Source organism: Odontomachus brunneus, unplaced genomic scaffold (genome assembly GCF_010583005.1).
Source record: "Odontomachus brunneus isolate Ranch 3 - 2012 unplaced genomic scaffold, Obru_v1 Obru_scaffold_087, whole genome shotgun sequence".
Taxonomy (NCBI): Eukaryota; Metazoa; Arthropoda; class Insecta; order Hymenoptera; family Formicidae; genus Odontomachus; species Odontomachus brunneus.
This window is the reverse complement of record NW_022639537.1, coordinates 854,844-869,276: the sequence shown is the minus strand read 5'-3', so window position 1 is coordinate 869,276 and position 14,433 is coordinate 854,844. Positions and strand designations below refer to the sequence as shown.

Here is a 14,433-nt window from a genome sequence, read left to right as displayed (position 1 = left end):
TTTGCTTAAATCTAAATACCTTGTTTCCTAATAAGATAAACAATCGCTTTCATAAGAAAACAACTAAGAGACTATATACATTTTCTTATTTAAAAGAAATTTGTTTTCAATGCATATACATTAGTGCAAATAAATATGTTAGTAGTACACGTTGAACAAATATTTCTTATTTTCTTACATAATTCTTTTTTCTCAGTGTATATGATCAAAATTTGGCTGTAAGAACGAGAAATCCCGTTCCCTTCAATCAAAGTGTGTCCATTCGTTCATCATAACCAAACTTTATATAAATACAATCAAATTGTTTTCTCCGTGTGTGCTTTCAGCGAAACATTGCTTAGCAAGGCAGACCTTACTGACATTCTATTACTGCACTACTAGAGAGAAGCACAGTAAAATTGAAAAGGATTTATGTATGAAAGAAAATGATAATATTCTCTCCCCGCGCAAGTTTTGCATTCCCGCGGAGATCTGTCGTTCCGTTGCAAGGAAAATTGAACGATTATCTCGCGGCACGATTGAGAATAATAACTTATTTACATTCTCATCCACGTGCGTCGAAGAATGCTTCGTTCGCGATCGATAGTTACTCGCGCATATAACTGTGATTTTATTCCCTTTATATAACAAACGGGAGAGACCTCGATCGATAACGAGCGACGATTCGACATCAATCGCGACATTCTGTGATGTGCTAATGACATTTCGTCTGTAGTGTTAATTATCGAGAAGCGTCGCTCGCGTGATAAACGCGTGGCGGTGAAATGATGTCACGCTCGTCTACACCTCGAGCGTGATCAGATAATACGGTCGATTTGCCGTTGCCGTTAACGCTTGACGATTAAGGTATTGACGAGTAGCGCTTATTTTACGGCGTAAAATATTGTACGGCGTGGAATACCGCTATCGGGCAAGTACCCGAATAGTGCTTAGAATGTGTAGAATCGCGTGTCCACGGCTTGTCGAATGAAGCGCGCGCGCTTCGCACGTTCGCGCACATCTCGCGTGCGTGTAGCCAAGTAGCGTATTAGATACGATAGAGCGTAGACGTAATGTAGTGTTAGACGGCGAGATAGATGTCTAAGCTAACAGGTCGGCGAAACATTCCCAGCGCATTCCCCCGGCATAATTGCGTGCAGCGGCAGTCACATCGCCGGATGAAACAGATATTTCGATGTGTGTATTATTGTGTCGCTTCGCATTCTTCTCCGAGCGTCTCGCGGCTCACTCGAAACATCCGACTAATTCTGATGTATTCGTATCTACGGGCCGGTCGAGACGAGTTCCCCGTCATGGCGGAGATGCGTGTCCCGACGAAACCTCATTCTGACAAATTTATACCGAGAGAGCGTTGGAAATAATCATATACATCGGAGTAAGTGGAGGGCGATTATGGCAAACGCGCTGTGTGATTAGGCCCCCGTACTATAATCATCCGGACGCATTTCATTAATACTGACGTTTTCGTGCGAATTCGTTAGAACGAGTTACCGCCAGAACACGCACTCGATATGATTATACCCCTTGGGACATGACCGCGGTGGATACGTGTCTCGGCAAACACCACGCTCGGATGCGTGCTCGTATGTGGGCCATCGTTACAACTCGGGCGCGTTGAAATAAGTGCCGCGCGTGCTAATGTGAACGTACCGAGGAACTCTGCGATAATTCGGCATTTCCTTGCTAGATGGGAATATTACTTCTCGCTATATGCCAGCCATCACTTTACGTGTATAAGTCTGTTCGCAATTTCGCGTGCAAAAGCCACGTCTCGGTCATCATGTTTTTCAGACAGCGCAAAATATTCTACGAATATTCTTGCAAAATATCATTGTTTTTCATTCATTCAGAATATTCGAATTGGATGTTATATGAATATACACGCAATTTTGCAGTCAGAGATTCGTATATTTAGTAATTTAATATATTTAACAATTCGTATATTTATAATAGAGAAAAATATTTCCTTCTATGGAACATTCGTAAAATTTATTTGCTACGTATGTGCAATGCAGAACGCCCTGTGATAGAAAAGTTTTCAAATGTTTTAAATAGCAACATGCATTTATTGAAGCTCAGTAATAAAACGTATCCGCGAAATGTAACACTCAAATTGTTCTTCTGTGATTGTAAAAGCAAAATCCGTGAGCAACCCACATTTTATAAATTATTCCATGGACATATATATAATCGAATATTCTGTGAATATATAACAATACTTTCTCAGTACACTGTGAAAAAAAATATCTGTATACAGAATAAAAAATATTTACATATACATAGTCGACATAAATATACAATAAAATATTTACTTTAATCTAAAATTCTCTTGATTGAATATAATAAATAATTTCTTCTGTAAAAAGTCAATAATGTTTTAGAAAAATATATATATTTCCTCATTGAAAGAAGTCTTTTTCTCAATGTAAAAATATATGTATATTAGTGAATATATTGTTTTAGTACTCATTAGGAATAAATATTCCTTATTTCTTAGATATTTTTTTCTTACAGTGTACATTCACACAGAATGCACAAAAAATCTTTATATATAAATATAATAAATATTCTCTATATCCAAATATAAAAAATATTTACAGAATATTCATCGAATATTGTCCTGTATTGTCTAGGTTCTCTACGTTTGTTCAACTCGTTATTGTTTGGACATTAAATAGTAATTTTTAATAACTATGCGCTGCAACATGTTATTAAACGAATCAAACTCGTGGTAATTTCAATTGATATCAACGATTATTATGAACACTCGATTTAATCTGCAATCGTGCAATAATTAAAACATAACAGCGACCCGCTTGTGCGTAGTCAAATAAATATAATTGCATTATTTTAAACGATCAAAGAGATCATAAATCATAGATTCAGCGGTCATTCGCCGATGAACGATTATCGACTGATCTACTTACTCCACGTGCCACAAAACCAAATTCCGTGGCTTATTTCCACGCGCTCGGTTGACTCCGGGCTTGATTGATTTTCCTGCCGATTGGTCAGAACGAGTTTTCTTCGAAACATATATTCGCTCTGTCATTCCGTTGAGGTCTGAGAGATCCGAGCGGACAAGCAGTTTGACAGAAGCTCGTCCCGACGGGTTTGTCTCGGGGAACGCAGCGAATCAGATGTATTGAAATAAGGAGAAATGATTACAGCACGATCAGATTCTGCGCTTTACTTCAGTGCATTTGATTGCATTCCGCTGTTCAATCCTACGGTTGTTGCTACGGTCGCAGAACGAGTTTTCCGTAGAGGGCACGCGGATTCACGCCGCGACTGTTTCTCCGGTTGCATCGCTGTTTCGGCCTTATTGCCTATCGCCGAGGCAATCGTAATTTCTTCCTACACACGTATGTACCTTCGCGAAATGCGATGTAGAACAAATCTAGCCACGTGAAGCGTATCGCGTAGCATTATCCTCGAGCACGCCGTCGAGAGAGTAACGTCGTCGGACGATGCACATCTTATTAACGATCGTTGTACTGAGTCATCGAGAAGCATCTTATTCGAAACTCTGAGGACCACACGAGCTCACAATAACATAACAACTATGGACCTACGTAGATTATACCCGCCTTTTTTCCACGAGCATAGCGACCGATCGCGACGATCTCGATCGTCTGGACGTACACAAAATCGTTCATAATCTTACACGAAAGAAAAAGGAAAAAGGACGGAGAAAGGAAAAATAGGCTATATACTCGGCTCGCGTTTATACGCGCAAAAGTCACAATATTAATCTGTTGTAATCCGTGTAAAAAGGGCGACCAAAGCCCGAAGTTTTGTCGGTGTCGTGTTGTAATAAGTGTCCATAACTCTCTCTCTCGTAACAACAATACCAATACGTAAACGGCATTGTCTAACCAACTGATTCCAAATATTCAGACTCGATTAACACGACAATGTAGCAATGTAGAGGCCAGAGATCGATGTATTGTGTTTTAACTAGTCGAGAGTAGCTGAGTCGTGAGTAGAGAACTAAACGCACCGCGACCACAACGTAGTATATCCGTAATAACGTTAAACACCTATCCCCCTAGTTGTAGCATAAAAAACGATGCAAAAATGTACCGGACTATATATATGTATATATGTATATATATATATATATATATATATATATATATATATATATACACATACATACATATATATATATATATATAGATGTATTTATTTTGTACTAGATGTATTTCGCATTGATGTATTTTTCGTGGGCGCCCACGTGACGCGTCACCTCGGAACTGCATTCTGATTTTATGAATATTTTACCGTATATAAACTGTGTAATGTAAATTTTATAATGTTGTAATAAAAATGCGTTTCTTTTTACTCACACTGTGGAGTCACTATCGATGTACATATCGTCGTGGTCGAACTACTACAGATGTAGTAATTCGACGAGACGCTTCCCTCGCTTCGCATAGAAAATTCGTCTGAAAAAGAGAATTTACTCTTCAGTTTCGATCGCATGATTCTTTGTGTTTTATTTTATAATTAGTTATGTAACCTTGTGCTTGCAAGTCTTTAGTTTGCAAGTTTTATTCTCTTAGCTACAGTAATTGCATACACCTTAGGCTCAATTAATGCGATCCGATTCTCTCTATATATAGAGATAAACCCGATATTAAGATATTAATAAAATATTGATTGGAAATAAAGATTTGATTAAAAAAAAATTGAAGGATGACTGCCCGTAGCGGTATTCCAGGAATTAAAAAAAATCTTAGTTGTTCAATGTTACTATTAAAAAATAAAAGTTTATTTGAGCCGCTGTTGAATCGTAGCTCAATGTATCGATAGGAATAGTGGCGGCTTGTATTGGAAACTCATAAAAGCACCGGGTTACTTAGCCAAGTCCTGTCACGACATTTCTAATTGGCACCAAGCAGACAGTTAAACATATAGGCCATTAGACATATGAACATTTCAATGGGCCTTTCCGTCGCTAAGAAAAATATAACGAGTTTGAGATTCTTATTACATGAGAATTGTTGTCGTCTATGGCCATTGTCGGCTCGAACGCAGTACTCTTCTGATATCAATACAGTCAATTCATTAAAAATTGATATAAAATATAGTCGAGAATGATTTTAGACATCGTTATGTACATTTGCAATATGTACGAGAAGGATAAAATTAGGAAAAATTTATATATTATACGCGATGTTCGTTATCTTGCTAAGTATCGTTACCGTTATCTCAGAACAACTCTCAACATTGTTCACGTAATAGTGATTATATAGATGATCAAGAAATATATACTGAATAAAACACATTGCAAGGCTTGATATATGTTTTTTGCACAACTATGTTGTCGAGATATAAGTTCCGAAAATTATGACAGACCATTGCAGAACTGACTATTCACCAAATATGTAAGCAATCAAAATATTTGTAACAAAAGACTTATTTAGAATAAAAGTAGCATTACACATTGTCGACTTATAAGCTACAAAAATTAAAACAGAACAGAATTACAGAATTGGCAATCCGCCAGATATACACAATCAACACATCAGTGACAAGACTTTTTTATACCCAGATAAAAAAGAATTCAGGCATATATTACCAATTTTGAGTTTATTTTCAGATGCAAAAAGAATTCTTCAGAATTTAGTTCAGTGAAAAGAATTCTTTTTGCATCTAAAAGTGAATTTAGAACTGGTGACATACAACTGAATTCTTTTTTAATTCTCTGTGCTATCTGGGCAATCATACATGTAGAATACTGTTATTAACATGTTTGCTGCCAACTACGTAGTTGGTACATAGTTGGTGTATATGAGCTTCACACAAAGCCAAATAGAAATATACTTGTACTGTAATCGATAATTGACATTCAAGTATATTCATAGTTGGTTTGTGAGGTTCATATACCAACTACAAGCCCATACAGCACAAGATCTCTTGGGGACGTCCCAGAAATGTTCTGAGATAATAGAAACGTCTTCAAGGCATTCTTAGAATGTACTCTGGACATCCCCCTGGATATCTGTGCTATTAGTATACTCGTAATTGGCAGCGAACGTGTTAACATTGCAATTAAATTTATCAATCATAAATCTTTCCCTCAACATGAACTCATGAACTCACGAAAAGTGAACATTTCTATGTTTTTATATTAGAAAATTTTCTACATTTCACGAGTTTACGCTAAAAGAAAAGATTCATGATCGACCAGCTGACACTAACCATCCTGACACTGACATTACCACTTGGGCTCCCTACTGCTCCATTGTGGCACCCCGAATATTGAGATATACAGGTACGACAAAGACACTTTTCTCGGAATCCTCGCTGTTGTTTTGCGACATGTTCATTGCAGGCATATATTTGATGATATTTCATTACGACGAATATGCGAGACTTTCTTTTGGCACACTTGGTGATGATTCGGACACGAAACTCACATTTAACGAACCAAAATCGTAAAAATCGCGAAACGATTGATAAAGTACGTTATTTCTGCCGCGTCGCGGTTCATGTTCGACATCAGAGTTGCCAACGGGTGTATATCAATTGCCCACGGTTCAATTACCCACAGGCTACATCAATTGGCCGACCCTAGAAAATCTCTAGATCACATGTGATTGTGATTGGGGTGGGAAAATGAACTATGGGCAACTGGGGCCTGATTTTTGACGGTGTGCGAATGAGATGCGGCATGCGAAAATCTACAGTATACGTGACATGAAGTATACATTTTCGCATGCGTATCTCATTCGCATATCGTCAAGAATCGAGCCCTTGAACCGCTCCCGTTACTAACTCGTGGATAATATTCAATATCGGTCGAGCACTAATTGAGTAAGTAAGAAATTTCCTGTGTACAAGACACGGCAGCGCTTGCTGCGCGGCAAGAAGCGACGCGGCAGCCAATCAACGTATCATTTTTCCATAAAAGCTAGAAGTTTATTGATATTGCGTCAGTTCTTGTCGCACAAGCGATTTCGCGTCTTGTGGATAGGAGTTATAAGGGTGAAATTATATCCAGTATAAAAGAGCTGTGGAATAGAGAGTGCGTGATAGAAGCAACCAATCAACGCATAGTGGCAACCAATCAGCAAAAAGCAGCATAGCGCTGATTGATTGCTTCTATGACTCACTCTCTATTCCGCAGCTCTTTTAGGCCCAGTTCCACAACCTCCGTTTAACTTTAACTACCGGTTAAGTCTCAACAGTGATTGGTTTATTCTGATTAACTCTGATTAACTCTTCTTAACGCTAAATGCGATGGTCAAGTCCAATAAAATAACCGGTCAGTTAATTAGAGGTTGTGGAATTGGACTTTAAGCCCGTTTCAGACTATAGATTAAAATTGAGATTGAATTGAAATTTAGCCAATCAGAGCAAAATTCACTAAGCTCAAGTTTGGTGAATTTTGCTTTGTTGGCCAATTTTCAATTCAATCTCAATCTTAATCCTTAGTCTGATACGGGCTTTATTCTGCATGTAATTTCACTCTAAGGATGCAAACCCATGCAGCGGAATAGCATTAAGCCAAAATAAATATAATTTAGAAAATAATTTTATTTCAATACTTTGCTTATTAAAATGAAATATAATTTGTCAAATCGTAAAAACAATTATCACAGCTATGTAGGAATGACGCATTATGCACGATTTCAATATACCTTGTTAACACAATGAAAATAAATGCGTTAAAGTAGTTTTAAAAATTATTTTAAAATTGTAAATATTAATTGTAAAATATTAAATATTATAACATTAAAGTACTGGGTATTTTACTAATCAACATAAGAGCATAAGTTAAGCCAGCGGCACACGATGCTTGTTTTCATGCTGGATTGCTTGCTGGATGGAAATACTCTATTCTGATTGGTCCGTCTTTAGAAATGCATTAATCAGAACAGAGTATTTCCATCCAGCAAGCAATCCAGCATGAAAACAAGCATCGTATGCCGCTGGCTTTACACAATGTTATAATTTCGCATACAATAATATAAATTCTATATAACTTAATGTTATAAAACATTTATATTTCTGAATGCAATATTATTGAATAGATATAATGTAATTGGTGCTTTTGTGTTAAAATACTATATATTTTTAAACTATTTTTCTTTTATTTCATATTTTTAAATAACGCGCTTTCGTACTATCCACAACATGGCAGATTGTCACATAATCAGGTAACACAAACGTTAAAGGTTCTGCCTTTACTGTTGTAACTGTAGCTACATTCAAAAATGCACTGCCAGTACTGAAATTCTATAATTTAGGTAACATGAACTATAGATTTTTAGTACTGACAGTGCATTTCGGAACGCAGCCTATATATAGTTAAACTGTGCAACGACGTTAAAAATTACAGAATAGGCCTACAGGAAGTCGATTGTGTATCTCGAAACGAAGTGAAAATTACAAAAGTGAGCAAATTCACTAGGCATTGAACAATGAAGTTACAAATATTCTAGTAAATTTGCTCACTTTTGTCATTTTCACTCCGTTTTCAGATATACAATCAACTTCCAGACCTAGGAAAACATTAGACCCATTATTCTGGGTGTGACGTTGCAAATTAGTTCCAAAGTCTCCGCTACAAGCCGCCACTTTACTGAACGATGTAGAGTTCCTGTATTGAGGCCGGTATCCCATTAGGCGAAAATTCTTAGAGGAATGGAACGCGCGCACCAATCACAATTAAACTGGTGGCACATAGAAAAACTTAAGCAGTAAGACGTAAGCAGTAAGCGAATCAGCCAATCACAATCGTTGATTCTTGGACCATAAGAAGAATCAACGACTGTGATTGGTCAATTTGCTTACTGCTTACGTCTTACTGCTTAAGTTTTTCTGTGTAAAAACTTAAGCAGTAAAACGTAAGCAGTAAACAAATTGACCAATCACAGTCATTGATTCTTCTCACGGTCCAAGAATCAACGACTGTGATTGGTCAATTTGTTTACTGCTTACGTCTTACTGCTTAAGTTTTTCTGTGTGTCGCGGCCCTTAAGCTGGTGGCACATAGAAAAACTTAAACAGTAAGACGTAAGCAGTAAGCCAATCACAGTCGTTGATTCTTGGACCGTAAAAAGAATCAACGACTGTGATTGGTCAATTTGCTTATTGCTTACGTCTTACTGCTTAAATTTTTCTGTATGCCATGGCCCTTACTCCATTCTATTCACGAAAAGAATGGAGTAACTGTGATTGGTGCGCGCGTTTCGTTCCGCTAAGAATTTCCGCCTAATGGCTCTCGCAGACCAGTGCGATGCGCGACGCGATATGCGACGAACGGTATCCAATGAGCGTATTAGTATTCCGGAAAAACTGTACGCTCATTGGATATCGCACATCGCATATCGCGTGTCGCGTCGCAAATCGCGCTGGCTGCGAGAGCCATAAGGATGCGTTCAGATGAAGATAGAAATAGCGTAATGCAACAGTTACGGAAAAGAGATATAATGGGGGTCAGCCAATCAGAGTAATTCCGTTTTTATTCCGTTCTGTTGTTTTATAGGTAGGTTTCACATGGCACAGAACTGTTACGGAACTTATCGTTCTCTTTGGAAAATAAGCTCTTATAAGTGCTCACGCTTTTACTGTCCTACCTCGATAGAAGAAGTGAATGTAAGCGCGAGTTATGACGTCACGCATGATGTCAATATGCAGTTTCTAAGCGCTTATAGCGCCAAAGTAAACGACGTGAGCGATATTTATAAGCGCTTAAAGCGCGTAAGCGTTCAAAGCGAACGCACCTTATGGCTGCGTTCGGAAACACACACTGTGTGCACACTACTAGACGATAGTCGTTGGAGTGAGCGAAATACATGAGTGAGATAAAAAGAGAGGGAGAGTACTCGAGTGACGTTTCCGAATGTAGCTTATATATTACTATGCATGTGCTCAACACTTGACGCTCAACGCTCGACGCTCTTATGTAAAAGCACCTTAATGGCTCCTGCACACAGGACGCGGTAATGCTTACCGCGAGGCGGAAGTTCGCGCGACAGCCAATTAATATGTTGTTTTTCCGTAAGAGCTAGAAGGTTATTACGGAAAGCAGCATATTGATTGGCTGTCGCGCGAACTTTTGCTGCGCGGCAAGCATTACCGCGTCCTGTGTGCAGGAGCCACAAGATCCGACCATGAATACCGGCCTATAAATACTACTCGAAAATGAATTTAACATCTACTTCTTCAGAGGGCGCATCGGAAAAGTATCCCAACGTAATACTCTATATACTATAGTCTCTCTTAAGTTTCTCTCTGATTATTATAGAAATTTGTGTGTAGACCCAGTAAGAGATTGTACAATCATTTCATTTTTCCCTGGGCAATAAATCTATTTTTTTTATAGAGACATGTGGTCAATGGATTGTGATAGTTTTGCTGAACTTTGTCGAGGATATTTACCATACTATTTATTAATATTTTTGCCAATCTTCATCATTATTTCGCCGGTCAATCCTGTGACTGCCTCCCACGAGTTTCCCGTATATCGTATGCACCAATATGATTTGCATGGGATTCCGCATGGTAAAATATGCTATTTTCATTTATAATAATTTTATAAGACATATATATAACGATTTTTTATTTTTGATCAAACTATTTACAAATTTGCAAGGATATATCTTAACAAATTGTATTTTTTCCTATAATTATTTTTATTCATTTTTTATTTATATTTTACTATATTTTTATTCCTATATAAAAATAAATTTCGAAAAATTAATATGCTCTTTTATATATTTGCCAAAATTTGGTTATAAGTATTTTAAACAATTTTATAAAAAATATAAATTATTTTTTTTAGTATAGTAAAAACTTTTTATTAGATTATATGTATTTCTATAATTCTTAGATTATATTTCCATAATTTATACACAAAGAATACATTATGCATAAAAATTGTATACATAAAAGTTGTATAACATCATATTTAATATTTTTTCTAAGATTTTTAGTAAATCTTTTTTAAAATATATTTTGTGATATAATTAAATTTTACATTACTAACTTATAATATCTACCAGTATTTCTTGCAATATATATCTTTTTTCTAATATATATATATATTTTTTTTAAGAAAGTATAAATTTGATTTAATTATGTATAATAATATTTATATCTGTATGTTATATAAATATTTAAAAAGATTTGGCTTTTTTAAATTATATATACATTTAATTATGTATATACACATATGTATGTATGCATATATATAAAAGTTATCAGGAAGTTACACATATAAATAACAATTTACTTTAGGTTGCCGTAATGCACCTATTTCCTTAGAGGCAAGATCATTGACTGGATGGAGTACTTCCAGGCATTGCGTAGTTGCGAAAGCTCTAGATATCACTCCATCTTTCTTCCAGTCTATTAAAAGTAAAGCTGGTGCATTGGTAATTGTTTTACCTGAAAGATTGAATGAGCTAACAGTGGAACAAAAGCAGGTGAATCTTAAAGTTAATAGTTATAATCTATAAATAAATAATCTATTAATTAATAATATAATTAATATATTACAAGATACACTTATTAGCTGTCTTATTTTCATTTTAGCACATTATGAATTTGGAAGTGTCTATGATGTACAGTTCTGAAATAATGATACCAGTATATTTTGTATTGTGGCATCCAGATCTTCAAACAATCCTAAGTGATATCGCAGATGGCTTTATTACTGATGAAAAAGCTGGTTCAGCAGCAGAAGCCATGTATAATTCAATTTCTGCTAGTGGTTATCAGGTAGTAGTAGCATCTGGACAAGCACTTCCTAAAACAGATGTTAAAGTTGCCACTCTGCATGGTAAATTAACTGGTACTGGTGCTGAAGAAAAGTTACCTACAATAGCAATAGTGACACATTATGATAGTGCTGGTATAGCACCTGTAAGTCTTATCGAATACTATTTAAAATACTTAACAATTATAAAAATCAATCATGTATATATTATGTTAAATAAGATGTGGTACATTTTATTGTCATTGTAGGAATTGTCATTTGGTGCAGACAGTAATGCTTCTGGTATATCCATGCTCCTAGAAATAGCAAGATTGTTCTCTGCTTTATATTCTATTGGTCGATCAAGGCCACAATATAATCTTGTTTTTATTGTAACTGGAGCTGGTAAATTAAATTATCAGGGTAGTAAGAAATGGTTGGAGGATCAATTGGACAGTCTTGAAGGATCTATCATACAGGCATGTAGGAACACTGAGTTACTTTGATTTATGATTTCAACATGTAGGAATGCTAACTTATTTTCACAACATAAGAAAAAAAATTGTAATATTTTATTTCTTACATAATGTTTGTCATCATAATAAGAAACTAAAAGTCTTATCTTAATTCTGTAAATCCTTATTTTTCATATAATACAATGTAAATATTTGAATATAAAATTATATTTATTTGAAATGTAGGATGCGGCTTACGTAATATGCCTTGACACAGTTTCTGCAAGTGATAATTTATATATACATGTGTCGAAACCGCCTAAAGAAAATTCATCCGGTGGTTTGTTTTACAAAGAACTTAAAGCTGTGTCACAGTCATATGCTGTCAATGTTGAAGGCGTGCATAAGAAGATAAATCTTGCAGAAGAAATATTAGCTTGGGAACATGAGAGATATAGTATTCGAAGATTGCCAGCTGCGACTCTATCTACATTAAAAAGTCACGAAGATCCATCTAGAACTACTATATTAGATGTCACTAGAGATGGACAAATAGATAAGTTGTACAAACATACTCAAGTTGTCTCTGAAGCATTAGCGCGCCATATATATAACTTGAGTTCCAGTCAAATATTCGCTGATTCCTTGGTATGTTTATTACTAAATTCGTAGTGTATGTGTGCATATATGTCTCACCCAAGATGGCTTGAATCTGTTGACAATTACTCGACAACAATAGGCGACGCGTGATACTAAATTACATATTTCTATATCTAACACTTGTTGCTAAATCGTTAACAGATTGGAGCTATCTTAGTAGCTATCTAAGACTGTACCTACAAAATTCGTCCTACTATTTTTTACGTACTCATTCGCATATACAGTTTAACCAGTTCCTAAATAACCATTATGGAATTTATAAAATGGCATGATTTTTCTATTCAGTTTGACCTGCTCTACCTACATACCATGGCTATCTGAAATTTTCAAAAAAGTATATATTAAAGTATATTAGAGATTATTTTTTAATATCCTTATATTTTTTTTTTAACTTGTATCATATATATTTATTTTAGATTTCTTTAGGTTTAATAATTATAAATGTTTAATAAATATAAGGCGAGTAATATTTATGTAATAATACATGTATTTATATAGAGATATCTCATGTTAAAATCTCATGTTATAGGATGTTTCAAAGGAATCGTTATCCTTATGGTTCAATTATTTTGCTTCTCAACCACGAGCAGCATCTCTACTAGCAGATAAACATAATTTACTAGTCACTACTTTAAAAGAAGCTATGGCAAGATATTTGGGAGATATTAAGATTACTTTGCACACTCCTGATAAACGAGATCCAGAATTTGTATTCTACAATATTGCAAAAGCAACTTTGAATGTATATAGGTAAAAAATATATTTATATATACATACACACACACACACACACATATATATATATATATATATATGTATATATATATATGTTTGTAATATATAATGAATAATATTTTTATACAAATAAGCTCTTCAATTATATGCATAATTATTTTTATTTTATTGCAGTGTAAAGCCTGCTGTGTTTGATCTCTTTCTTACGATCGGCATAATTTTGTACTTGGGGATACTGTACATAATTGTACATAATTTTCCATATGCTTATTCCATAGCAACTAGATTCTCTGCGAAAAGCAAGACAGCTTAAATGTTATTTCATATTTATAAATGAAAAACGGAGTTTTCTTTGAATTTCAATTTTCTAAAATATGTTGAACGATCGATTTAAAAAAAGATCGATTTTGTAAAAAGAGTTTACTAGGATTATATTAGATAATGTTTCTTCTAAATTATATAAATTATACATTGATGTGTATGTAAGTATTTGCAGAAGATGGGATATATCAAAGCATATACAAATTTATGTATTCATTTAATGAACTTTTAATTATGTAATAATTAAAAATATATGAACATGTTTTTTTATAATGCTTAATCGAATATTATCGCCCTTTTTTGACATTGATAGTTGCCGTTGCATCTGCATGACTTAATTTCGCCAACGGTTATCATCTTCTATCATCTAATCTTATCATCTTCTATTATATAAAGAAATATTTGTTAATAACAGTTTATAATCATAATATTAAGAATTACATAAAGATAGATTTATGAATTCATGTATTAGAAAAATGTTTGTCTTTTTATACACAGTTTAACCTTTGGAGGACCGGAAGCTGATATATCGGCGCGACGGCGGTA

The 14,433-nt window shown here is 35.0% G+C and overlaps 1 protein-coding gene across 1 annotated transcript; it reads left to right on the top strand.

The window, feature by feature from the left end:
* Positions 1-10,257: 10,257 nt before the first annotated feature.
* On the top strand, positions 10,258-14,167 carry LOC116848006 (nicalin). The gene is made up of 7 exons (XM_032823664.1): positions 10,258-10,521; positions 11,257-11,444; positions 11,554-11,883; positions 11,986-12,195; positions 12,418-12,819; positions 13,361-13,581; positions 13,741-14,167. Exons 1-7 carry the CDS (start codon positions 10,347-10,349, stop codon positions 13,877-13,879), a joined length of 1,665 nt encoding a protein of 554 aa, XP_032679555.1. The 5' UTR covers positions 10,258-10,346; the 3' UTR covers positions 13,880-14,167.
* Positions 14,168-14,433: the final 266 nt, after the last annotated feature.